At 31.5% G+C, this 26,764-nt stretch overlaps 1 protein-coding gene across 1 annotated transcript in view; it reads right to left on the bottom strand.

Moving 5' to 3' along the window:
• LOC112688816 (dopamine D2-like receptor) overlaps window positions 1-22,071 on the bottom strand; it is a 303,764-nt gene extending 281,693 nt beyond the window's left edge. Inside the window, exon 1 of the mRNA XM_025562204.1 lies at window positions 21,287-22,071. Within this exon, the coding sequence (XP_025417989.1) occupies window positions 21,287-21,640 (354 nt within the window). The 5' untranslated portion in view covers window positions 21,641-22,071. The remainder of the gene's footprint in view (window positions 1-21,286) is intronic.
• Window positions 22,072-26,764: the final 4,693 nt, after the last annotated feature.

Raw genomic sequence — 26,764 nt, 5'->3', positions numbered from 1 at the left:
TTTTACTAATATGATAGAATATTAAGCACAAATTAATAGCTAAAGATATGTTCTATGATGTATTTGAAATAAGTAAATCGAAACATTTCATATTTCTAATTGCTAATCAGTGACGTCCCTTAAAATTACTGTAAATGTATGTAATTCAAATATTTCTGATGTTATTAAAAGTAGAATAAAACGTTAATTTTTAATTCCAACCTCACCATTAACATGAATTTAGACTCTCTGAACACCTCTGAGGATTTTCTGAATAAGCTTCGTAAAAATTTGTTCTAAATAGGAATGATTTCAAAGTTTTTAAAAAAAAAAAATAAACATTTATTAACAGCAAACTCTAAACTCTTGAAACATCAGTGTGATCTTCTAGAATGCTAAATATGTATCAGAGCTAATATCAAGCTTAAGTAGTTAAATTATTTATAAAATTTTGATCCATAACAAAAATGACTTGAGAAATCATATTTGAAAAGCGTATAAGATATTATGAAATAGCATTTATTATAATTATAATACATTCGTTGACATTCAATTCTCAAGAAAATTATTTTTCCTCATTTATTGATTTATCAAAAACTAATAATTTGAGATCTTGAACACGAATAACAGGTCCTGTTTAGTTATAATTCCCCCTATTTATACCGATTCTCAAAAATATTTTAACAGAGAATCCGTGTTTTATTAAATGTTTACTCAAATTGTTAAAAATCTGGTTAATAGTGAGTAAACATTATCAAAAAAAGGCATAGTATTTTATTTCCCAAAATCTCGAACACCATGGTCAATCCTTATGACCCAATTCCTGAACTATTAGCCAATTGAATTTATACCTTTCAACGTAAGTCATTATATTGCACACAACCGTAGTTATTTTATTTTATTTGTAAAATAGGTAGTCTCACCGTGTTTGTCTATATTAACCGACTCAAATGGGTTTCTATATTTTATTTATTTCATACATAAACATTGACTTTTTATCCTTTCCTCCCCATCATATAAAATAAGGCCATGATACATTGTTTTCTAGAATACTTATAACTAAATAAACGATCACGGATAATAAATAAATAATTACATATAACAATAACAACTCACATATTGATGAATCTTTATTAATTCAAAATATTAATGGAAAATACGATATTTTTTTTAATTTAAATGACAAATGGTTATAACTATAAGTTTTTTATTTTTATTTAAGCTTTGGAGCTAATTAAATTTGAAATCATTTTTTTACATTGTAGAGTTCGGTATGACTTTTTTATAACATATTTATACTTATTATTTTATTTGTGACGAAAAATATTAATATTAATATAATTCTAGTACTTTTATTATAATTTTTATGAAATTATTTCACTTATTTACTTTATAATTGAATAATTCAATATGTAATAATGTTTATTAAAAAAAAATAAAAATTCACTTACATTGAATAATTTTAAAACGTAACTTGTTCTATACATTTTACAATTTATCACTGACATGTATTGATAAAAAAATGTAATACATACTACATACTGATTCGTATAAACGGATTAAAGGAAATAAAAAGATTTGGTAGATATGAGCTTTCTTTAAAAATTAAGTTAATGAATTAAATAAATCAAACGTAGGACAATTGTGACCTGCATATAGATTTTACTGTTTTTTTCATATAAGCACTCACACATTTTCATTGTATTACAATACGAGTGCTATATTATATTTAATATTTTATATGAAAATCTAAATATTTTACGCTATATTAAAATTTCAATAACACATACAATATCTATAGGAAGATAGTATATGTATATTTTAGAATGATAAATTTTAATCCTGCGAATAAATGATTGCTTATCAAATTGTAAATTTATAAGTACATCCATGTATTATTTTAATTACTATTTAAATATTAAATCCTGTTAACGGTAAAATTGTATTTAAAATCACATCTAGTTTTGTTGTTTTTCAAAATATATGCAATACAATTTAAGCTATAATTCAAAATTAAATGAAATGAAATAATATAATGTTGATGTATCACATAATATAGTATTATGAACTCGCTAGCTTATCAACCTTAACATACACGCGTTAAAATAATTCATTGGAATAATATTTTTTTTTATTAATATTTTCCAACTACAACACACGTAACATGGATATATATATATAACAAAATTAACTATTATTTTATAATTCATGCATAAATTATAATCTCGGATAGATTCCCACATTAAAAATATGCGTCTACATTGAAATTAAATAAAAATATCTGCATTACATTACAAATGGAAGCAAATGCTGTAAGCTCTGAATGCCTTTAACTTTTTACTGGCCGATAAAAAGTTTGTTAAAATAATAGATGACTTACAGTTCATATTTGAACTACGAAAAACCGTTGGCATCGACGCAAAATTACTCGGAAAAAATATTTCAATGAATATTTGATCAATGGTTTTTCCAAAAAATGTATCAAGATTAAAATCAAAGGTCCAACCCTTAAAATGAGAATAAATCATACCTAATGTTAGTAATTCACTTTTTTCAAACGTGTGACCGTGAACTAAATTTAATTTAAAAAAAAAAAAAAAAAAACCATAATCTAAATGATTAATTGTGGCTTAAGTTTCAAAAATTTTAAATAAATTTGATCATAAATAAAAACATTGAATTTATAATTGATTTTATAAACTTAAATTAAGTTAATAATTAGTTAGAATAAAATAACAAATTATATAAAAAATAAAAATAAAATTAACCTATACTTTTTCTTAATCTATAGAACCTATACATAACAAACGGTAATTTATAAGAATTAAAAAAATTATCAAGTGAAAATAAATGAAATTTTAAGTAAAAACAAAAAATTCATAAATTATGAATCTGATAGTTCTTTGTTTTCAAATTATTCCTATTTTCATTGTTATTGTTTCAAGATTTTATGTAATATAAAATTGTTATTGTTAGGGTTATTTTGAAAATTTATTGTTATTATTATTATGTTATAATTGTTTTTAGTTGATCAGCTTTTCATCCAGTCTTACATAATAACGATATTTTACAATCATAATAATAATAATTAAAATAATAATATAAATCAAACTCGACGGTTGAATTTCCGAAATTTAGTACATCAAGGATACTATTTGAATATATATGTACATATATGTATGTGAGACAAGATATGTGTGCTCCGAGGGCGCTAAAATGTCTATGAATAATTTCTAGAAATAAAATTTAAGATTACATTTTTGTGGAATCATTATAGCGATTGTACGACTACGAAATCGAATTTTGTGTAACATAGTAACAGTATTAGAGACAGTGTTAATGTGCGGGTCTAAGATTAATTTGCGGTCACTGGAGGCGTGGTAGAGGCCACAGTTTTCATACGTACGTTTACAAACTGCAAAGCTTAGATTTCACGAAAGTTTGAGTTTTAGTAACATATTACACTAATGTTGTACATAAACAGCTTAGTTTTAATGATTTTTCTTTTATTAGTGGATAAAGAACCTTGCATGAGTGTGTGTTAAGTGTAATTCATTTATTTTGAACGTGAAGTGCGCTTTAACGCCATGATCGAATTTTACTCCGACGAATCGTGAATGGAATATAACATTGAAGCTGCGTTAAAGGTGCTAATTATCGATTCACTTTTATAACTTTAATAGTTTTACTATGTTTTTACACATTTCTTATTATATTTTTAATGAAGGTGGAACATAATTTGTTTATTTACTATTAGACTTGCTTTTATTATTAAAATATCACGTAAAGAATATTGAATTGAAATTTTGTATAAATATGAATCTAAAACTATGTAAAAAAAATTCCAAAGATTTATAGGTTAGTTTACTTAAATAAAAAAAAAACCCTGTGAATAATATTTATTTATTTGAAGAGTCGAGAAACATGAAAATATTTTACTATGGAACCCTAGGGGACAATAAATTTTAAATCCAGAATAATAAATAAAAGTCGGATGGTTTAGGAAACGATTGTAGAAGGTTTTTAGATCTTAGTGATTCGTATATATTTTTACATCCGCCCATAAACCCGAACTTTTTGAGCTCCATAAAAACCCATGTGTTCCATTCAATATTTCGAAATATTAATAATGAGAGGTTCAAAAGTATACAATTGCAACTAATGAATGATAGTTGTATTTCAAAATTTATAATAATTATTAATATCAGTTATATAATGTTATATTGGTTTTAATGATATTTTCCTGATTTATAAAATTATTTCGCCCAATTGAAACATATTATGTCATTCACATTTTATTTTATTTGGTGATTTTATAAAAAAAAAATAAAAAATAAAAGTTTTTGAAATTATAAATACTGATGTACCTACAATACGTTTATAGATACAAAATCGATGCAAAATGAGTGGAACAAAACATTACATTGAAATATTTTAATAAAGCGGATTTGCTAATTTAATTTTAAACCGAAAAAATACATAATAACAATCATTCCAAAATGCTTCATTTTTTTTTTAAATCTGTTATACTTTAATACGAAAAAAAATATCATTCAAACAATTGTTTTATATTTTTTCAATTTAAATTCTAATTAGTGAAGCTTTTTTTGCACACTAACTTTCTATTTTATCCTCTAAACTCTACTAAGCGTGCATTAAAAAAAATATGTTTTTTTGATACACAAAATAATTTCAGATCAGACAAACAATTTTTTATACTTAAGAATGACTATCTACAAACAGAAACTTAGTAACAATCTATAGTGATCTATCTATTTGATTGAAACAAATAATAATAAACCCCACTACAAGTTCATTATCTTAACAAAAATATATTATCAACATTTAAAATATGTTATCTATATAGGTACACATACTAACCTGAACAATACACATTTTACATACTAGTAATAATATAAAACTACTTAGAATTATTTTCAAACATTGCATACTTTTAAGAAAACCGGTCCGAACTAATAAATTTCGGACTGTAAAAGGTTATGGACCAGACCAAACTGGACAGTAGACCTATTTTTTTTCTATCATACAAGACCCCAAGTATAACATAATATGATAGAGCGGACAAACGATCCAAACTAAAAAAATATTGCACCATGAAAATAGACTATAGTAAATTTATATTTTAGTATAGGTATATTAGGTATATATATATATATATATATATATATCCTATACTATACTATACTCATGTTTATCTCATTATTAAGTATTAATTATTTTTACAAAGAATTTTACGTGTAAATATCGAACTACTTGCTATCTGGCCAAGCTAATCGACTATTTTCCAAATATTACCGTTTACCCGCATTATCGACAAGAATGGATAGAAATTAGAAGTGCACATTTCTTTTCTTAACTCCGTTTCCCCAACATAATATATAGATAAACTATAATTAATATAAATCAAAATCATGATGTTCGAGTATTTCATTGGCAGTTGTATACATTTTATATTTGGGCGGCGCGGCGTGGCATGGCACTTCCACAATATTCCACGTTACCCGCACCATAAGGAGAAGAAAAATAATTTTTCTTGAAAATATGTTCGATAATAAATTATTAATAGTCAATAGGTACCATGAACAACTTTTAGATATATACAATATACATGATAGTACATAAAATTTATATAAAACAACGGTGTTGGGGTGAAATATTGATTCCCATGGGTCATAATGATAATATTTGTGTTATTAATTCTATAAATAATGTTTTTATAATTTTAAGTCATTGTTCAATAAATATTTGATTTGAAAAAAGCCGTAAAATTAGCCGTACATTTTAAAGTAATTGGGACCCATTGGTCCGGACCGGACTGGACTGATCTGATTATGTTTTAAACCAGGACCGGACCAAAATTATTCAAAAAAATATTGATTCGGACCGAATCGATCCTTCACCTATTTTTATACGATAAGATCAGATCAGACCGGACCATGCAGAGCACTACAAGGTGGTGTTATAAAACATATAAATCATAATTATATATAGAAAATATAAAAAAATTGACTATAAACCCCGTCTATATTTATATAGCATAAAGTTATCCAGTTTAATACATTTTCTCGGCATACGTGTAGTGAAACTATGCGATATTAATTTTTGTAATCCCTCAAATGATTTCATAATATTTTAATTGGTGATGATACAAGATGACTGTCATATATAAGGCATATTTCGTAATGACTATTTTCAGCTGAACTCGAATCCGGCAATATCTGCATAAATCCACGGAGAGAAAAAATATGGTTAATGAGTTTCTGAGCGCATATCTCACTGTTTTTGTTTTTCTTTTTTTTTTGTATTTTAAGTTCAACTATTTCCACTGTAAAAACAAAAAAATAAATGTCGTTGTTTTGATTACCAAGTGATTTATGAATTTATTTTTATTTACCAATCATGGAAATATAATACACGAATATACACAAACTAACTTAACTTAGGTGTAGGGATTCATGTTTCGGATATTGTAGTATGCTATATACACTTATCCTTTATTAATTAAATTTACACATCGTACTAGTTATAGTTACCGGTAAGTCGGCGAACTTAATAGCTGGTACTTACGTCCATAAAAAAAAACTTTCTGCCCTGAATAACCGATTCCATTAATTACAATTACGTAGTGTGCGTCAACCAGAGCAATAAAATATTTCTATACAAACTATATTATTACTTTGGCTCTTCGGATTGGAACTCAGGTAACTAAGCCTTCAAACACTAATCGTATCAAAACATTCTAATCGAAATTCCTTCGGTAAATCGCTAAAACGCCATTTTATCTTTCAAGTTATACTTGCCACAAAGGAATCTCTGTTTTACTAGTCCAATATATGGAACCAAAACATTCTATAAACTACTATACAATCATTTACCCGATCGCCATAATCCCCCATTGCTACTGAACTATCATTTACGACAATCCGTGCGGGCGACCCAAACAGATGTCTGTAACGAAAATGATACTATAACTTGCTGTTAAAGTAAATGCAATTCGTGATTCTTTTCAATGAACAGTCTTATCACCGAAATAATTAATATATTATAACTGTTATTTACTTAATATTAAAAGAAACTTTTAGTTTCTCTTATGTAGAATTATTTTACATTCTTAACGAAAACAACAAAATAAATGTATTTGTATAAATACGTTAACTGTTTTTTTTTTTTTTTTTCATTTGTTTGACACATTATGCCAACATTTATATTCTAGATAATATATTCTTATCTTATTTTTATATTCAATAGTATTCATAATACAACACGTATTACTCGATAGACTAGTTTTATCACAGCATGCTTCTATGAATGGTTTAAACATTTAAAATAATAATATATAAATGAATACCTTATTTATAGAAATAAATAAATTCTTAGGCTAGAGTGTTATTATGTTTTTAATTTACGACCGGTTTCGAATTAAAAATTTATCATCAGGTGTATATAAAATTAATAAAATCGCGACTGATTATGAAAAAATAAAGGATGAAATAAATGGAGAAAAATGGTCGTTTCACATAGATATTTTAAATAATCTCTCCTGTTAAAATTAATTATCTCTAAATTATCGTCTATTAAAGAAACAATTTTTCTCAATGTATTCCTTCCTTTATTTTTTAATATTTACTGGTAATTTCATTGACTTTATTCATAATTAATGATGAATTTTTAACTCAAAACCAGACTAGGTTAAACATTTATTTATTTATACCAACTATTTATTTCTATATTAATTTACGAGTATTCACCATTTACTAGTTTTTATTTTATCTTTTATTTTTTAAAATAATAACTGACAATAAAATTAATCCAACTCAATAATAATTTTTTACTATTATATTCTAGAAAATAATTTTATTTTTTGGAATTGAATGATGCTTTCCTGTTCGGAAATTAACTCTGCTATCTGGTCGTCGATGAGTTCAAAATTATCAAACATCATAGTATAGTCTTTGTAAATGTTTACAGCTCCTTTATGCAAGCTCAAATATCGAACACAATATTGTACGGTAAAAAAGAGACATTTCACGACGTTAATGGTCATAAACATAATATTAGTTGACATATCACCTTACTGCGAATAACTGAACATCTTAACAATTCATCTTTGCTCGTCATTCGGTCTATCATTGCTCAACGTTGTTATCCAATAATCAGATGTATACATTTCATTACCATATTTTATACTTTAAGTAACAAATATCATTGTATTGCTCATTTAATAAATATATATTTTACGAGATTTACGAGCCCTTTGAGTCCCACAACAGGGTTATAAATATTAATCAGGTAACTTTAGAGAATTTAGTGCAGATATAATCTTATTAGCTACATCGTAAAGGTTCCACTAGATAACTCTATCGGCCAACATTCGCCATCGTTTAACGAATATCGAATAGTAGCCACGTTACTACATAATCTGATTTTATTATTGTGTATCTAAAACTAAATATGTTCCGTTGTTACATATTATGTATTCAGTAATCATAAAATATTCTTGCAAATAAACATTTCAAACGCTTCAAATATTCTGAATACCAAATACGCATAATTGAAGGAAATCACTGTATTAATGGAGTATAAAAAAAAAAATAATAAAAAAATAACATTTATAAATTAATCACGAGTAAGACCACGTCAAATATTTCAAAGCGTGCTTTTTATATAAAGTTTTTATGACATGTTCACATAAGAATTTAACTATTATTGTATTTTCACACCGCCCCATTCTACATCTTAACAATAAAATATACCATAACGATTGTATTACGCCTCAACCAGCTGAATATTAAGAAAAGCGTCAATTTAAATAACGCGTCTCAACTCAGGATATATCATACACCGTGCATATATTTTTTGTGCTTAGAGATGCTGGATGTTTTCTACTATAGCATTGTTGTCGGGCATTCGTATCCAGGAAATCGTATTTTGATTCGGACGTCTACTAATGCGGTTCAAATGACCCTGCTGATCTCCGTAGTCGTTTGTATGGATTTTTCACCCTTCACCAACTGTTTGTCGGGGAAAGTGTGCACCAACCAACGCTGTTTCCTTCAAAAATATTGACGAGACACAAATTAATTTTTTTTCCAAATTGTTTTTAACAAGAACAAGAATGTTTACGGGTTTGTACAAGTTAATAGCGTAAAATTGTAGGACTATAAAATATATTCGGTGTATCAACTGCTCAAAGTATCGTAAAAATGTAATTCCATAGTAGTATAATCTCACGAAGTACATAATTATTAGAAACAGTTTTGATTTTTAACAGTTTAGAATGATAAAACAATTTAAATACATATAAAATGAAATTCAAGAAAGCTCTAATAAAATGCTGATCATATATTTTATGCGTAAAGTACATTGGTATAGAATATGATGCTATCAAAATGAAATATATTCAAGTAACACTCAGAAATTGTATAAGATAAAAAAAAAACTTCCAGAACAACCTATTATGGACAATAACCGACCAGTGTCTATTGACTGCTATAAGCCACTGTTAAGATAACATTTAATAACACTTTATTTCGTGAGCTCACGCAAAAAATAAATAACATCTTCTTTATTGTCTTCCCATGTATAAAAATGTGAACAACGTGATATGTCCATTCATTAACGTGCACTGCTTCAAATAAGATTTTAATTTCACTAATAATAGTCAACTGATTGATTTCTATTCGTACTTATTACGTACTATTCCTTGCGTTAATTCATAAATTATTATAATTTACTTCTACATTTTAAAAGGCTAAATATGTGTAAATTCATGTTGATGACATTATGCGCATGATGAGTTTTCGAAGAAATGCTTGCCATGATTGTTACGGTACATGCATTTCGAGTATTTAGAACCGTATTACTATCGCAATATATAATCTATACATAGGTTTGTGTAATAGAGATATTATCCATAATTTATTAATTGTTTCAAGGTGGGTTCATGTTTTTAAAATTATTGTATAACGTTATTTTCATTATATCGTCTAATATTGTAAAAGTAATAAGATCATTGACATCACACTTCCAAATTACGAGTACTACTTCACGGAAAGTAATTAATTTTATAATTAATTTTCATCGCATGTCAAAATTATGAAAAAATTAAGATTATAGAATCCGTTGTAATATAAATCATAGTTTCTCGTACTAGGCGTCAATGGTAAATATTGTTATAGTGAATAATAAATAGCCAATTTCAAAATGGACTAATTGAAAAAACCAACGTAAAAACTTAGGTAACGAACAATTTTATATTTTCGAAATTCTGTAACTGTTTTAGTTACTTTGTTCTTGACTTATATGAATTCGATTAAGATGCAATATATTTTTTTCTATTCAAGTATTTATTATGAAAAAAAAGTTAATTTTCTATTAACTTAATTGACTAGCAACTTATAAAGTGCACGAAATAAATTCGTGATTAATATTTTCAATATTAGTTTAAAATAGAAAATATTAATTAATAACAATATAATATTATATTAAATGTAAATATACGAGTATAATATAAATTAAATAGAAAAGTTAATTTTAATAATAAAAGCACGATATTACTTGTATAATTTACAACTATTATTATTATTTATTAAATAATATGTATTAATACGAACATGTAGCTTAATCATCCTTCATGCTTAAATACGGCAAACTTATAATCCCGAAAATGTTCCCATGAAATGTGAACTAAAATACGGGCCTCCGCAGTTCCATAAGCTCACCAAGATGAGTTCACACTACCCACTTTTTCAAGGTGACTTAAACTACAAGCCTTTCTAAAACGAAACTTACCTACCTTCCAAACTTAATTTTATATTACATACATGTTATATACATAAATGTATGTATAAAAAGTTTCATAAATGATTTAATGAAATTTAAACATTGTATTGTGTTTTTTTAAATGCAAAACATTGCGAACTGCAAACTTACAATAAAAATATTTGTACATCACATCATAAATAGTTTTGAACAATGTGATTTAATGAACTTAAATTAACAATAGCATAGGTTCAACAATTTTTGATCTCTGATGAAATTTTTTTTATGTCAAAAATCAATTAAAAATTCTTTAAAAATTGTCAAGTGATCTTCGATGTATAATATTGTTTACACTGAATTAGTTTCGTTTTTCTCATATTATAATATTGTAAAGGAAATTATTTATTGATTTTGTTTTTCTCTATAAATGATTGTTTACCAAAACGAAAAAAATAATTAATTACTTTAATTGTATACGATAAAGACAATGAAATTATCAACTTAATCAAATATGTCATATATCCTTAACATTTTTTCATTGTTTTATATTTTAAAATTAATTAACATGCAAGCTCAAAATATTTTACCTATAATATAATTCAAATTATTAGTTAATTTATTCTTTTATGAAAATGAAAAAAAATAAATATTTTTCCATAGAAGACTATTTTCTATTCATCTTAATTACGATGATTGGAAATATAACAATAATAATAAATAAGCTGAAATTAGTATACAGTACCTACATGATTAAACTATTTCATTTGAAATGCAAGTTGTACATTATTTATAAACGTACAAAAAAATACGCTTAACTTAAAAACTATTTTAATTATTCTGAAAGTTTGATCTGAAAACACGATCAAGTTTATAAGCTTTTTTATATTTTCAGTCTTTTATATTATAAATATAAAAGTTATACAATATATGGCTTTATATTATAATAATATTCATTTTTCTTTAATACTTCAGTGAAAACTCTTTTTTAAAAACTTTGATTTGCCTATATTTAATGATAGACAAATAGTTTATGAGTATCGATTATATATTTGAAGTTTGTAATGACAGAACAGTGCATTCTAGTCATTTCAGAGTATGAAAGAAAACATTATCCCTCCACAATTTCACTACTTATAGAAAGTTTTCGGATTACAATATCAAAGAACTAGTAAATAAGTAATATGTTCAAAACTTCACATAAATATGCACCCAGGTACATTAGTATAGGTATTTAAAAAGTTGTTTTTTGAACCAAAAATTAATATCAATTTTTAAATCATAATATTAATATGGTTTTTTTATATTAAAAGATAATATTCGAGAAGTATTAAATAAATGCATGACAAATAATTACAAACAGATTCAATCCAAATCATAAACCCAATGTGTTCATATGATTATACTATAGGTGTTTAGTGCTACATATTTCTGCACTTAATGTTTATAGCAGTTTAAAGATATAAGAAGAAATTAAATTATAAAATGTTTTTATTTTTCAATGGAAGTTTAGTTTGAAATACAAAAATAAAACAATAAAAAAAAATCCCTTAAAAAATAATCATTATTAAAAGCATATTTCCCAACTAATAAAAATATAAATTAATTTGGGGGCATCAAATCATCCATAATCATTTTTATAAAAAAAAATGTTTTACAATAAAATATTTAAGAAGGAAATGCAATTAATTATCATATAAAAAAATGCATTGTTTGCGTTTAGATGACTTTTTTTGAAAAAAATATTTTTAAGACCATCATTTGAAAAATATTCAAATATTCAAAAATAAATAATAAATAATAAAATAGAAAAAGGACCGAAATCAATTATGACTTAAAGGTGATAATATGACCAAACCAATTTATATGTACTGAAATTCAATGGTATCCATCGTTTAAAAAGTATTAAAATGCGAATAATGAAAAGGAAGCCATGTTTTTTTTTAAAAAAACATTGTTTGGGTAAAACGTAGTAAAATCCTTTCAGTAAATGTACTAAAAATAACTCAAATAGCTGAGTAAACGTTTTACGGTTCATTGGGAGTAAAAACCGAAATAAATTAGAATCGGCTAAAAAACAGTTAGTTTTTTCAAAAAATGTATTATTAGCTTAGTATTATAAGACTTAATCGAATTCAGCCTAGTGAACCGTTTTTTTTTTTTTTTTTTAATCACTCGTAACACAATATCCACTGATATGTGCATGTACATGTTGTAACTATAATATTAGCATAATATATTGAGCTCGTAAATCAATTCTTTAATAATAACTTGAGTACGTTCAGTGTTCCGTGTTACGCAAATACAGCATGGTTATAAATACGAATTGTTCTCAGCGCGATATTTCTTTTTACGAAATATGAAATGCACATGCGTGTATATTCAATTTTCATTACGGCTTATATTCGAATCTTTAATTTCAGAAAGGGGACATATCCACTTTTTGCAAAATTTAGATTTTTACGGATTTATCTGCATCAAATACATATTTTGTATAAAACCGGTACTAATCCATTAAAACATTCAGAAAAGTTAGTATCAAGGTAATGTACTCATTTTTAAACCTACATCTTTCCGAAGTCTTACCTAGCTATTTATGTGTCACCTGTAAAAAAAAGGTTTTATGGGGACATGTCCCCTTTCTGCAATTTGTGATTCATTTAATAACCAACGGCTATTATTCCGCATCTCGTTTAGGGACCATCGTTGGTCGAACAAAAGAGGCGACAAGGTGCGACGGGACCGAAAATTAAACTGCTAACGACCGACCTTGTTTGACGTTGCAGCTGGGGCGACACCGTACGAGCTATCGATAAGCTTTTAAAAACTTAACCGTATACGTACGATTTCCTTTTTTTTCGGATCCGTTTCGACCAAAGTTGTATCGCGAAACTGTAACACTTCGGACTTACGTGGTCTCAGCGTCGGTAAAATTATGGTACCAATAAATTAATAAACCAACGAACGGTCTACGCGCAGAAATGAATAGATAAACGAACGAATAAACGCTCGGAGTGTTATTGCGTTCGTGAAGTGCGACCGGTTTCGGATTAAACATTCGTCATCACAAGTCAATAAATTCTAAAATAAATGAAAAGTAACATAGTCGCGGTTTTATTGATACGTTGCACGTACACCCGACGATGGGTTTTCGAGTCTAGGACGTTTTGGCGACATGATATTTTAATTCAGGATTTTACCGTGAAATCATCCACATGTAAGCCAGTTGGAAACCTATCTTTACGTCTAGCCACTAATTTTATCCAAAATATACACGAAACAATCGTATGAAAAAACATCTCAATCTTTATTTCTCTCGTTTTATACAAAATCTTGCAGTGAACTGTTTGAATGTTAAAAGTTCAAATACATGCTAATCATGTTGAAATAATCGATAACATTCAACGGTTCAAAATTTATTTTATATCCTGAACTCAATAAATTTATTAATTTTGGTTTAAATCGAAAAAAACCAATGAATCTAAAGATAATATATCTAGATATATTTTTCTAGTTCAAATTCGTTTACAGGTTAAGCGACTCGTCTTGAGTTTTCCCAATACTCTTAAAATAGATGATACGTGTTGTTGCTTTTGATTGGAGATAGTATTACCTTATGAATAATGCAATCGACCTGCACACTTTACATTTCGGGTATGTAAAATAATTTCAGCGTCACCATTTACTGCCATGTCCGGGCTTTTTAGATCTATTAGATTCTATTGAGGACAATGTGGTCCTTTTTAAATATAAACGCATTCGAAGCATATTGTCACTAACGTGAAGAGCGCTCTAGTCCCTGCATTTTTTGTAAACGTCATAATAAATTATAATTATTATACTTTAAAATAATATTTTTTATATTTACGAAGATAATATTATGTAATATAATTTTCTTATGAAAAACGAAAATTTATAAATTTTAACAACTCATAACATCCGTTTTGATATTAATGAATAATGATTTATATTGATTTACATAATGCTATTACCTAAATTTCCCATCAAATTCGAATAGTAAGCATTATGACGATTCTCGGGAAAACTACACACTATCCGTAAAACAAACTTAATGTTATAAACGTCAAAACTAAAATTAAAAACAAAATTCAAATAAAATGGCATTGGTTGAGACAGCAAACTAAACTTAGAGAAATCAAAAAATCTAAACAGGAGTGGAAAAATTCGTAATTAAACAGAAGAGAAAAAAATGTTAATTAATCGTTCCCGCATAGGTCATACAAGATTAACTCATATTTTCTTATTGACAAAGAAGAGCCTCATTAATTTTCAACCTGTGGGGTTACAATATCAATGAAACACATAACAACAGAATATCATCAATTCACTGATAGTCTTAAAAATATAGCATACCACCCTCCTACACCGAGGAAGCATTAGGACCAGACACCGAAATCACCAGAATTATAATAGCCTTCTTAAGAAATACTGTTCTATGCATAATCATAAAATTTAGCACACCTATAGACGTAAGATAACACAACAGAATATAAATTGTATAATTTATATATTTAATTAAGTTACTATATTAATGACCATATTTCATTGTCTATGTTAACTCAACATTATATACGAAGTTTTTAGACCAAAAAATAATAGCCTTGTTAATGATGTTGTTTGAGATCAATAAGAAGAAAAAAAAGTTATGTTATGTATCTAATATATTTATACTCCAATAATTTACCAATTAAACTGTTCATATGGTATCAGATGTCGAAAGCAAAGAACATTAAAATCACACACACACACATACATACACTGTAGAACAATATTATGTCTTATTGACTACCTACTTATTCAATATTTACTGACCGTCTTTTTTTTTAATGTTGATTTAGTAAAAATTGATTTGAGTGCATCAATTATGTATTGGGCATTTCTTAAACTAAAAAAAAAAAAAAAAAATAATATTTTTTGGTAACACGCAAACTACTATTCAAATATGTTGTGAGTTTATATATAATTACAAAGTAAAACATTTATTCAAATAGGTAAGAAAATATAGGTACACAAAAAAAATAAAAAACAGAAAAAACGCATGTAAACATTTTAGAATATATTATTGTTATTATAGAATATCGACCGACGAATTCCGTTAAATATTATTAAAAAAATTATTTATTTACGTACAAATGATGTGTACGTTTAAATAATAATAGAATAGCATACTAAGTATGTGTAACCATCTAATTTCTAATGAAAAACAACTGACAAAAAAATATTATCTGTACTTTAAAAATTATAATTAACTTTAAGAAAAAGTGTAACAAAACTTTTGAATTGACACATGAACCATCCGTAAAAGGAAATCTGTGGTTAGCCATTCCCTCAAAAAGGTAATCAAGATAGTGGCAGATGCTAACCCAAATATGTTCTTCAACATGTGCTGGTACTTACAACAATTTCCGGCTCGTTTAAAAGCGGCTAGACTTGTTCTTGTACAAAAAGGACACCATAAACCAGTGGAAAAACGGTCAAGCTTTCAACTTCTCTGCCTGCTCGGCACCACTGGAAAAATTCTGGAAAGGCTATTCCTGGAAAAATTGGAACATCATCTGAACCGGGTGGGACAGAGGTTCGAAAAGCAACATGGCTTCAGACAGAGGCATTCCATCATGGACGCTATAAACAGAGTCATCGATACGGAAAAGGGCGTGGCTATGATGCAATGCAACACCGAGATATCTGCGGTGTTGTCTCACTGGATGTATGGAATGTTTTTAACTCGGCCCCATGGCTGCTTCGTATTGACGACATTCTCCACAGTTGGAAATCTCCACATGATCTACACGCATTGCTGAGGTCCTAGTAAAAGTAAGGACGCAGAAGTGAGCCTTCACCATCAACGCGTGGCAGGCCAGATGGGACAGGGCAACCACGGCCAGATGGACGCATACCCTGATCCGTACGTGTAGAGGTTACTGGGTGGAATCCGATATCACACTCACTTACCGGGTGACCCAAGCCTTGACGAGACACGGACGTTTCCACCATTACCTTCACAGGATGAACAGGGCCCCAGGCGCTATCTGCTCATACTGCAACAACGACGAAGACACCGTGGAACACACTATCTTCGGAAGCTCGCACTGGAATAAACATCGTCTTGCCACATGATAATTCACCGACGAACGAAGTCCACTTCCCAGTGATGCGGAGAAACTGCTCTGTGAAATTCACGATCTGCTATGCAGAGAAGAGGATCCTAGTCGATAGTCGCTTCTCCTAACTATTAGGTCGTGAGGCAGGCAGACGTTTCTGGACATGGCGGAAAAAATCCTATTCATTAAGGAGGAGGACGAGCGAGAAGTGGAGAGAGCGGCTCTTAGGAACCTAACGTCCTAACGAGCCCTTACATCCTAGTCATCGGGCTCTAAGAGCCGGACTGCGAAGTAACTGGCAAACTACTTACAAACACAAGGCTGGAGGTGCAGTAACGGGGAGTAAACGAAACGGTCAACTCGTGAGAACGGCGAAGGTGTCAACTTCCACACCATTTAACCCTCCGTCTATGTACCATGGGTGGGACTACGATCACGGTTGATCAAGAACTCATTCAACTAAAGACAATAATACCAAATGCAATCTAACCTGTAACGCATTTGCGGTAACACTTCAGTTGAAATCTGATTATTAATTGCGCGGTCAATCGAATGCGAAATCAATATATAAAAATGATTTATTTGTTGATTAATTAACGATGGGGCTGAATGGCAATAATGTGAGAAACAGTACCCTCTCGGTACAGAAAAAAATTTTTTAGTAAAGCAAAATAATTTTATATTCGAATGTTATTAATTTTTATTATCATACTATATATAATTTACATACAACTTAATCGGTGATTATTTAAATTAACATATTAAAAAAAATCAAATATTTTCTTAAATATAATAAAAATAAAATGTGATTTTCAAAAAATCCGATATCATTGCACATCTAGATTATTTAAGGAACCACTATTCCAAATTTAAAATTCGTACGTTTAACAATTTTTGAGAAAAGCTATCAGTAAGTGAGTAGTAATCACAGTTTAATACGAAATGAGCTTTAAATTTAATTCATACCAAAATATAACACTATTGAAAAATATTGTTTAAAACTAATATTATTGTTGGCAGTTTATTGGGTTAAATAATTGCAATGAATACCTTAATTGTTTTACAAACGTTATTTGAATATAATACTGAATATATTTTGCGTAACACTGTAAACTCTTTCGTTTTACACACTTCGATTTTCATCGATAAATCCTCATTGGATGAAATATTGTTATAAAAGCTAACTAAAATTGTTAATGCATGTTTTACTAATCGGGATTTTATATACGAAACACATATTCAACAGTAATGTAAGCTTAATGATCAACTCTTAAAAACCTTAAAGCTCAAATAAGTATAATATTTTACTTTAGTTAATCATGTTGGTGAGAACGTGATTTTCTCCGGAAACGCTTAACGGATAAAATATATTTATAACAATATTACTTGTACTTTTCAGCAAACTGTTTAGCGAAATAATTTAGCGATTGTTATTGTACATGCATCCTTGAATAAACTATGAAATATATCTATAAGTATTCGATGTTCACTGAGTATACGAGAGTTAAGAGATGTAAAAAAAAACCATCTTAATCCCTTGTGATGAAAAAAACTAATTCTAGAGTTACGTGAATGCGCATCAAATTAAATTAATATTATATTAAAGAAGAAAAATATTTCACAAACATCATTTTCAGTTGATCAGAATGCATACTTAATGTAAGCGAAAGGCTGAAAAAAAAATCTCCAACTAGAATTGGAAATCATACCACGTTATCGTTTGGTTATGCTGCGGTTCATTGTTAGCCGGTCGAATAATTATTCAAATTGATGGCTGAATATTAACAAGTCGATTACAATAATAACTTGTATGATATTTTTATGTTTATTTTTTAGCCTTGAAAAATCAAAAAACGCAATTACAATTTCGTTTAGAATTCATGAAAATAAAAATAAATACCCTACAAAGTTTAGAGAGCGATTCAATCGTCATGAGAACAGTTGCACCACATTCATGATAATCTCCTTGATTCGGGTTGTAAAAATAATTTGTTTACACGGAGATGTTTATTTTTGAGATTATCGGTCTTGAGAACAAAAGGAATGCTAAAACAAAAATTAACGACCATTATGAAATCATCTTAATTCAGCGATATTCGGTCAGATTTAATTTCAACACGACGATTTGTCTAAACGAAAATAAACCGTACATGACAGCGAATCACTCATATGCAGCAGTACCAGTGGTTTGCTCGGCATAGGGAAGACTTGGTAGTAATTCAGACAGACAAATAACGTGTAATGTATTGGATAGGATAACCCGGGTGGAGGCGATGTACAAACATCTCTTCGATAATAATCCTGCCGAATTGTATGTGTGTACGAGGTTCTCACGTGGAATCGGTTTGAATGACATGGAATCTAGTACAAAGGTCTGAGCTCAATGGGCTTTATCCGAACGGCGTCTAGTAAAAAGAACAATAATCGCGCGAACGCCTAATAATACGGTACAGTGCATACACACGGTAAAATTTAACTTTCAATTGAAAAACCGAGTGAAAACGGAAATTCACCTTACGGTAATGCAAATTTGCAGGTATAACTGCCGCACGTGTTTTGTTAAAAACCAAAATATAATCATAACACAAGCCCCGATCAAGTGTTTAATAATAATAATATTAATAATATATGTAATCGATTTCGGAGAATGTTAAATTAATGTATGCTACGCGCCTAGGGTGCGTGACGATGATTACGAGTGGATCAATTTCCTCCGAGGGTTTTCACGAGGTATTTTCAAATGGGACAAGATGATATATATATACATATAACGTAGGTATGGCGATGGTGGCTTTGGCGGTAATGACGTTAGAAGCGACGACAATGTTATTTCTGAGGAAAATGTGATAAGACGAATGTCATAATACAAAAGGAACCGTGTGGCCACGGGTCTGTCAACTCAGCGCGTATTATATAGTAAATACGATTTCCTCTCGATCACACTTCCAACGGTACAAGCCCTTCCGGCCGCCGCCGTCGTCGTCGGCGCGTTTAACGACCCGGTGCACGGGCCACTGGTGGTGGTGAATTTTTATTTCAATACAGTCTCCTCTTTACACCCGTTATTTTGTTTATTTTTTTATGATTATTTTTTTTATTATTATTCCGATTCCGTTTATTACGCGATGTCCCACCGTAAAACGACCTTCTCTCCCATTTCTTCCTTATCATATACGGTCAAGGCTCGCCGACCCGTGAAACAATCGCAATTGTCTAAAAACGGCGTTTTGAAATTTACCGCGTGACGAACGCGGTGCAGCAACACATAAACAAAATCAAGACGGACGAAAGATATGAAGAAAAATAGTTTCTTTTAGCGCGTAAATTTTTGTCCACCCTCCGCCGTCGAGAAACCAAACACGATATGACGTCGTGCGTCTACGGTTGCCGTTTTCAAGACCGTGCAAAAACGACCACTCGCTACGTCAACAACGGAGGCTTACAGGGTTAACACGTTTTGATCAAGGACTGCGGTGGTAAGCTACCGGACGAGTTCAGGAACGATATAAGGGGTTTGAGATGGGCCGTGGGTCTTTGTGGGCTATTGCAGCGGTCTTTGGATGCAAGCAACCCTACCGGGTGGAAGTCGACTCGATCCGTCTAAACGAAAACCGCACTGCGCGCAGGGCCTGTATCCGGGCGGATTCGAATACGCCCGAATTTTTGAAACAAAAAACGCGTAGAGTGTAAACAGTAAAACTTTTATTGTTTTTTAAAAAATATATATAAGTACAAATATTGCTCATTGAAATCGCTCAAAACTTGCTTTTTCACGATTTGATCGCGGCAAAGCCATTAATCACTGGATCAAAGTCCATTGTCTTCACGGTCTTTTTTCGATCAATAATAACGATAAACGCGTGGGCTTGTTTTTAGCCGATCGCCGATTGAAGATAAGTTATAATTGATTTGAGCTACGTTCACGTTTCCGGATACTACACGGCGACGTTAGGTAAATACGGATTGCAATACGAATATTTGGGAACACGTCAGTCATTAAATACTTGTATAATATTTCCAGTACGTTTAGATTTGATTGAATGATTAGATCGGGTAAGATATCTATTGCAAGATTTCTAAAATTAACAATTTGTCCATTCGATCTTGAAGATCTTAAATCGTTATCATATTTCTGTTGTATAATCTGTTGCTATCTGTATCACCATTACAAAAACATTTAAATTGTTCATATTTTTACAGATACATTTTAGCAGTAAAATGTTTTCCCATACGGATCACATTTTTCGATAACAAAGTCTCCTGTTGACAGACATTTTAAACGAAATTTTCACGTGCGGATTAAAACACCCTGCTTCTCTCCCTCCCATCCCTTTAGATCCGGCCTTGACTGAATGCAACGACCGCTGCTGTGTCGGTAAATCACGGAACAACGGGTTAGCACTCACCAGCACGTAGACGGCGAACGGCATGACCATAAGGGCGACCAGCAGATCGGCCAGCGCCAGGCTGACGATGAAGTAGTTGGTGACGGACTGCAGGGCCCGCTCGCGGCACACGCTGATTATGACGAGCACGTTGCCGAATAGCGTCAGTATGGGGAACACGACCAACCCAAGGGCCCAGTAGTTCTTCACGATCACCTCCTCGTAACAACCGGTGCTGTTGTTGAACACCGAGGACGGCGAGACCGGCAACAGTGAACAGTTGCCCGCGACGGCCGCGTACAGGTCGTCGTCCGTGTAATTACCACCGCCGCCGACGTCCACGTAAGGGCCACCGCCGGTGCCGTTGCCGTGCATGGCCAGCAGCTGGGCAGCCGTACGTTCGGCAGCCACCGCGGCGGCCGCGGTCGCCGCCCGGTAAGCGAGCAGCCCGGCCGTGGTCGGCGGTCGGACGCGGCGCTCAAACGGTGGACGGGCGTCACGTCGCGGTCGGCCCCGGTACCGGTGCCGGGACGTGACGACGGTCGGAAGGCGGCGTGACGCGCGCCGCGATCATCGTAGGCGGGACCGAAAAGGAGTGATACCCGGCGGGACAGGCGACCGAAACGCGCGCTAACGTTAGGTTCCCTAACTTTTTCCCAAACTCTCCTGACCCGACCGAAACGCGGAATCCAAAAGACAGTTCCGAACACGCACGCGCACACTTGTCGCCGCGAACGCACTCGCGCGCACACACGACGCGGTTTCGTCCGGTTTTCCGTACACAACGCGCGCGAACCGTCGACTGATGGCCGTGTCGCCCGCGAGAACGGAGCCGTGTTACGCCGGTGTCCGCGGGCGGCGACGGCGGGTAGCGCGCGCGCGTTCGGTAGCCCCCCGCGTCTCGCTCCCGTCCCGTCCCCGCGGCGCGACAACGCACTCGCGCCGCATCTGTGCGAGGCGCTCCGCCGCTGCCGCCCCGTCCGCCGTTAATTATCAACTTTCCGGCCGTGCACGCACACGCACCGGGTACTCGTCGCCGGATATTATCGCCGTACGTTCGAGTTCTGCCCACGTCCTTACCCCGTCACCGGGACATCCGATACCGAGACGTGTCCTCGCGACACGCGTTACAGGTCGTGGCGGGCCAGCACGAGTCGTCCGCCCTTAAAACGTCACGTGTCCCGGAGGTTGCGGCCGGTGGCCACGACTACGATCTCGGGGCTCCGACGGTTAGGCGAGTCCGGGGCCCTACAACTGTTCGGATGTCGGTGATTTATTTCCGAATTGTAATTATCGAGTTAACAATTAAACAGTATGTTGATATAAATCGGTAAGTTGTTATCGATTTCTATCTTTCGTTAAGAACCGTGTAATCGTGTTCGATACTTCTGCCCTCGTGTTTCCAATTTTAACTTGTGTTGATTTTATATCTTTTTATGATATTCAATAAATACAATACTTAGGTCTATAAAATAAATCTCTACTTCGAAACAAACTACGGCCTAAAGGAGCAGATATTATTGTGTTTATATATATATATATATATATATATATATATATTACAGTTAAAGTATTAAATCAGTTAGTTATAATATCGTTATTTTATTGCCCATCATAGCAATAAATTAGATAAAACTGCCGTTCTGGCTGTCAGTGACTGCAGTGGTTCATGTACGTTTATCGTATAGATACAATTATCGTTGTACATGTATTATTAGTAAGATTGTCAATAAAATTTCTTACGTTTAAAGTTTAGTAATAGTCTTACAGTCACACGCATTCAGTGTTATTTCATCTGTTTCTACAACAGCCTTACATGTACAAATAAAATGTTATAATATATTTTATATTTTAACATATATCAAACTAAAATTATATAGAATAACTAGATATTCTACGAAATAACTAATTAATGTATAATTTTCATGTATGATTTCAAACTTTAACTAACATTCATAGGTAATTCATGAAGTACCTAGTTATTTCATAAAATAATTAAATTCAATATTTAACTGTAACATATATATATATATATATATATATATATATATATTATATTACGTGTATTATATAATAAATAATTTAAATAAAAAATTTTAAAAAAATTGGTGAATTATTCTTTTTGATAAAAAACTATTTACTTATCATTAAACGCGCTGTTCGATTCTTTTGCGGTAAAAATTCCCTCCGAGCTTACGTCTACGATGAGGCGCCCTTAAAGTCTTGGGGCCCCGACGTCAATGTTCGTAACAACCTGGGAGCGCTACTGGTCATGGCTCTTCTCGCAATCGGTCGTAAAACGACTTTTTTAAGAACCGCGATTTTCGTCATCGCGTGAAATCGAACGCGGCAAACCATTTTGTGTACCTAATGCTCGGGGCATCAGACGTAGTGAGCGGTTAAAGTGCGCGTTCTTGAACAGTACCGACGGTTCGGTAAACACTACGCGTTGGAATAGATCTTTGAAACCTTTAAAATATTCAATTACTTTTACCGGACGAAATCCATCGGTCTCAGGAGTTTCTAAGCACATCACTGTAAACACGCTTGAAAACGACCGTTCGATTGCTCCGCGCCCGTCGTAGTCGGTGATGACAAGAAAAAAAATACGTTCGTCTGGTACCATCACCGAAAGTGTAGTACCGATTTGTAAATAATGGTCGTGTGCATCGTCGAACCGAAACAATTTATACCTAGTGCAACTCTAGCGCTAGACGTAGGTATGAACTGTGTATCGAGGGGCTTGGGAGGAAAGCGGTAATCAACTGTTTTCAATATTAAAATAATTAAATTAAATATTTAAATATTTTTAGTCGAAATTCATCTCAATTTATTATAATAGAAAATGAATGGCGTTCTACTATTATACTTTGATACATATCACATTTTGTGTACGAGAATATATATAAAATTTTTACGACCATACCAAGGGCTAGAGAAGCTATTGCCATCTTCCTGCCGGGTCAGTTCTCCCCTGAGTGAACGTTAACTTGTGTAGAAGCTAAAATGTTCGTTTAGTTATTTAATAAAAAATAAACGAGCAATGTGTGAACCGCTGCGATGGTTAATATTTGAACACTATTCGAACATGGAAAAAAACCTGGGTACATCATGATATTTTAATATTAGGTATTACAAGTATCATCGTATCATTCGTGATGGCGATATACCATGCGTTATCAGAAACCGAACTGCAAGAGTCCGCTACCTAAGGGTTTGCGTTCGTAAACTCAATGCCGTACATTGGGGGTCGTACGGGGTCGCAATTACCATCCCAAAAAATATCATAGGGTCGCAAGAGTGTCCTTAAAATATCGTGTTCAAAAAATAAAAATGTAATTGATTTAAAAATTTAAAACCTTCCCAGCTACAATATCAATAATATATTAATAAACTAATATACTTCGTTAAGAACCAATTTTTAAATTTTTGTTGATGTACTGCAGCACTAGCATAATTATATTTTATAATATGACAATAAAATAAAACGAAAAAACTAGTAAATTGTTAATGCCCGTAAATTAATTTATAAAAAAAATAGTTTATACAAAGAAATAAGCTAATTAATTAAATAATGCCTGGAGTATTATTATATGTGTAAAGTACTTGTATCATTAAAAATTTATCACGAGGTATACACAAAATTATTGAAATCGCGATTGAATATGAATAAATGAAGGAATAATTCAGATAAAATTAGAATAACGACAAACAATATCATTAAATTTATTTTTAACATTACCTAATTTTATTAATACTGATTTTTTTATATAAGGAATTTAACGTTTTCAATGTTGATAAATTACATAAAAAATGTATCCTACTATCAGCTCATAAACATAAAAATTATTCTTTTATAGGCTGTCACTATAATAATATTTGACTTAATAAAAATGTCAATAGAACTATTCCAGCTTACAATAAGCATTATGGTATAAAGAGTTGCTTGAACTGTACAATAACGCTTGTAAAAATTTAGAAATAAACATTTATGATTCCCCTAACGTTAAAAATATTTAAACATTGTACATTAAATATAATTTAATCGTAACTTTTAATTTACCTATTTATTGTATTATTTACCATTGTAAAGACCTTAGATGCTTCACTATTAGCATTTAGCAACATTACGTCATAATTTACAAATGTACAGACAAATCAAATAAATAATGTACAAGAAACACGTTGAAAAAAATTAGTCAATTTAGAGATTTAAATGGTGTGGGGGAAGCAAAGCCCCCCGCAAATTTGTTTACATTACGAACTGCCTGCAACCCTAAAAATTTAGCCCAATTCACGCCACTGCGTACACTACTATTGTTTTGAAAATACGCGCGAGATAATGAATATTTTCTTACATTTTTTGTGTATGTTATCGGGCAAGTATGACAGTATGTGTATGCTCGTGCGTAAAGGTATCTTTTAAGTGCATGTACGTGCGTGCGTGCGTGTATTTGTGGATATCAAAACTCGGTTCATATTGCCCATTGGTAGGGCACGTAGAAAATCACTATGGCGTTATGACCAGGTTTTTGAGGCCACCACCGCACACCTTACGGACACGTCGAATGTGCCGCTGTAACGGACAACTGCTCACCTGTCACACCACCACCTCCTGCCATCAAGGGTAGCCCCGACGAGATATCATACGGCTGGAAGGAAGAATGGAAAAAAATAAAAATTGTAAATCTACGCGTGCATAACGTCTTTGGAGCGGCGTCTAAACCGACATCACGGCCACCCGTACTAATGAGACGAGCAGCTACGAACGAGTAGTGTGAAACCGTCGAAAACCATATCCTGTCGAAGGAGTTTGAGCCAATATTCACTTCTATCCCTGCCACGTCATCAGGCGTGTAAAACAGTATTATAGTATCGCGACGTTTATTCCGCAACCCTCCCACTCCCCGCGTTTTTTGAGTGCCTAAGTCGAAAAAAATAATTATAACGCGTTCACCGTATTATCCGTGTTTTTATTATTGTTATTATTGTTGTTATTCCTGATGATGGACACTTCAAAGTGTTGCGCGCTTGCTGCCAAACTGAGCGTAACAATAATGATGCACGGACATGCGTTACGGTCGAGTCCACAACGCGCGATCATAAACAAACACATAAGTATTATTTGCAGTGAAACGTTAAAGTATAATATACGAGTATATGTATTACATAGTTGTATTTACCGACGGAAGGGTTAACAGCGATGGCCGAATATAAATTTAATGCTTATTCATTTTTTTATCAAATGTTATGTTAATTTTTGTTTATACGATACAAACTGTACACGATATTCGTTTGGAAAATTTCGGGAAAATAACGCAATGGTAATGCAAATAAAATAACAAATAAAACACGAACACCCCACTCGAACGTGTAAACTCAGTAGTTTATGTATATTATATTATGATTATATTACTAGATTATGTATAGATATTGAAGAAAAAACAATTTTTTTATAATGTTTTTTTTATTTCAAATACAAAACAATCGTTTTAAAAA

Source organism: Sipha flava, unplaced genomic scaffold (assembly GCF_003268045.1).
Source record: "Sipha flava isolate LNK unplaced genomic scaffold, YSA_version1 40_pilon_pilon, whole genome shotgun sequence".
In the NCBI taxonomy this organism is placed as follows: Eukaryota; Metazoa; Arthropoda; class Insecta; order Hemiptera; family Aphididae; genus Sipha; species Sipha flava.
Note: the sequence above shows the minus strand (reverse complement) of the source record. Positions and strands in the feature narration are given on the sequence as shown.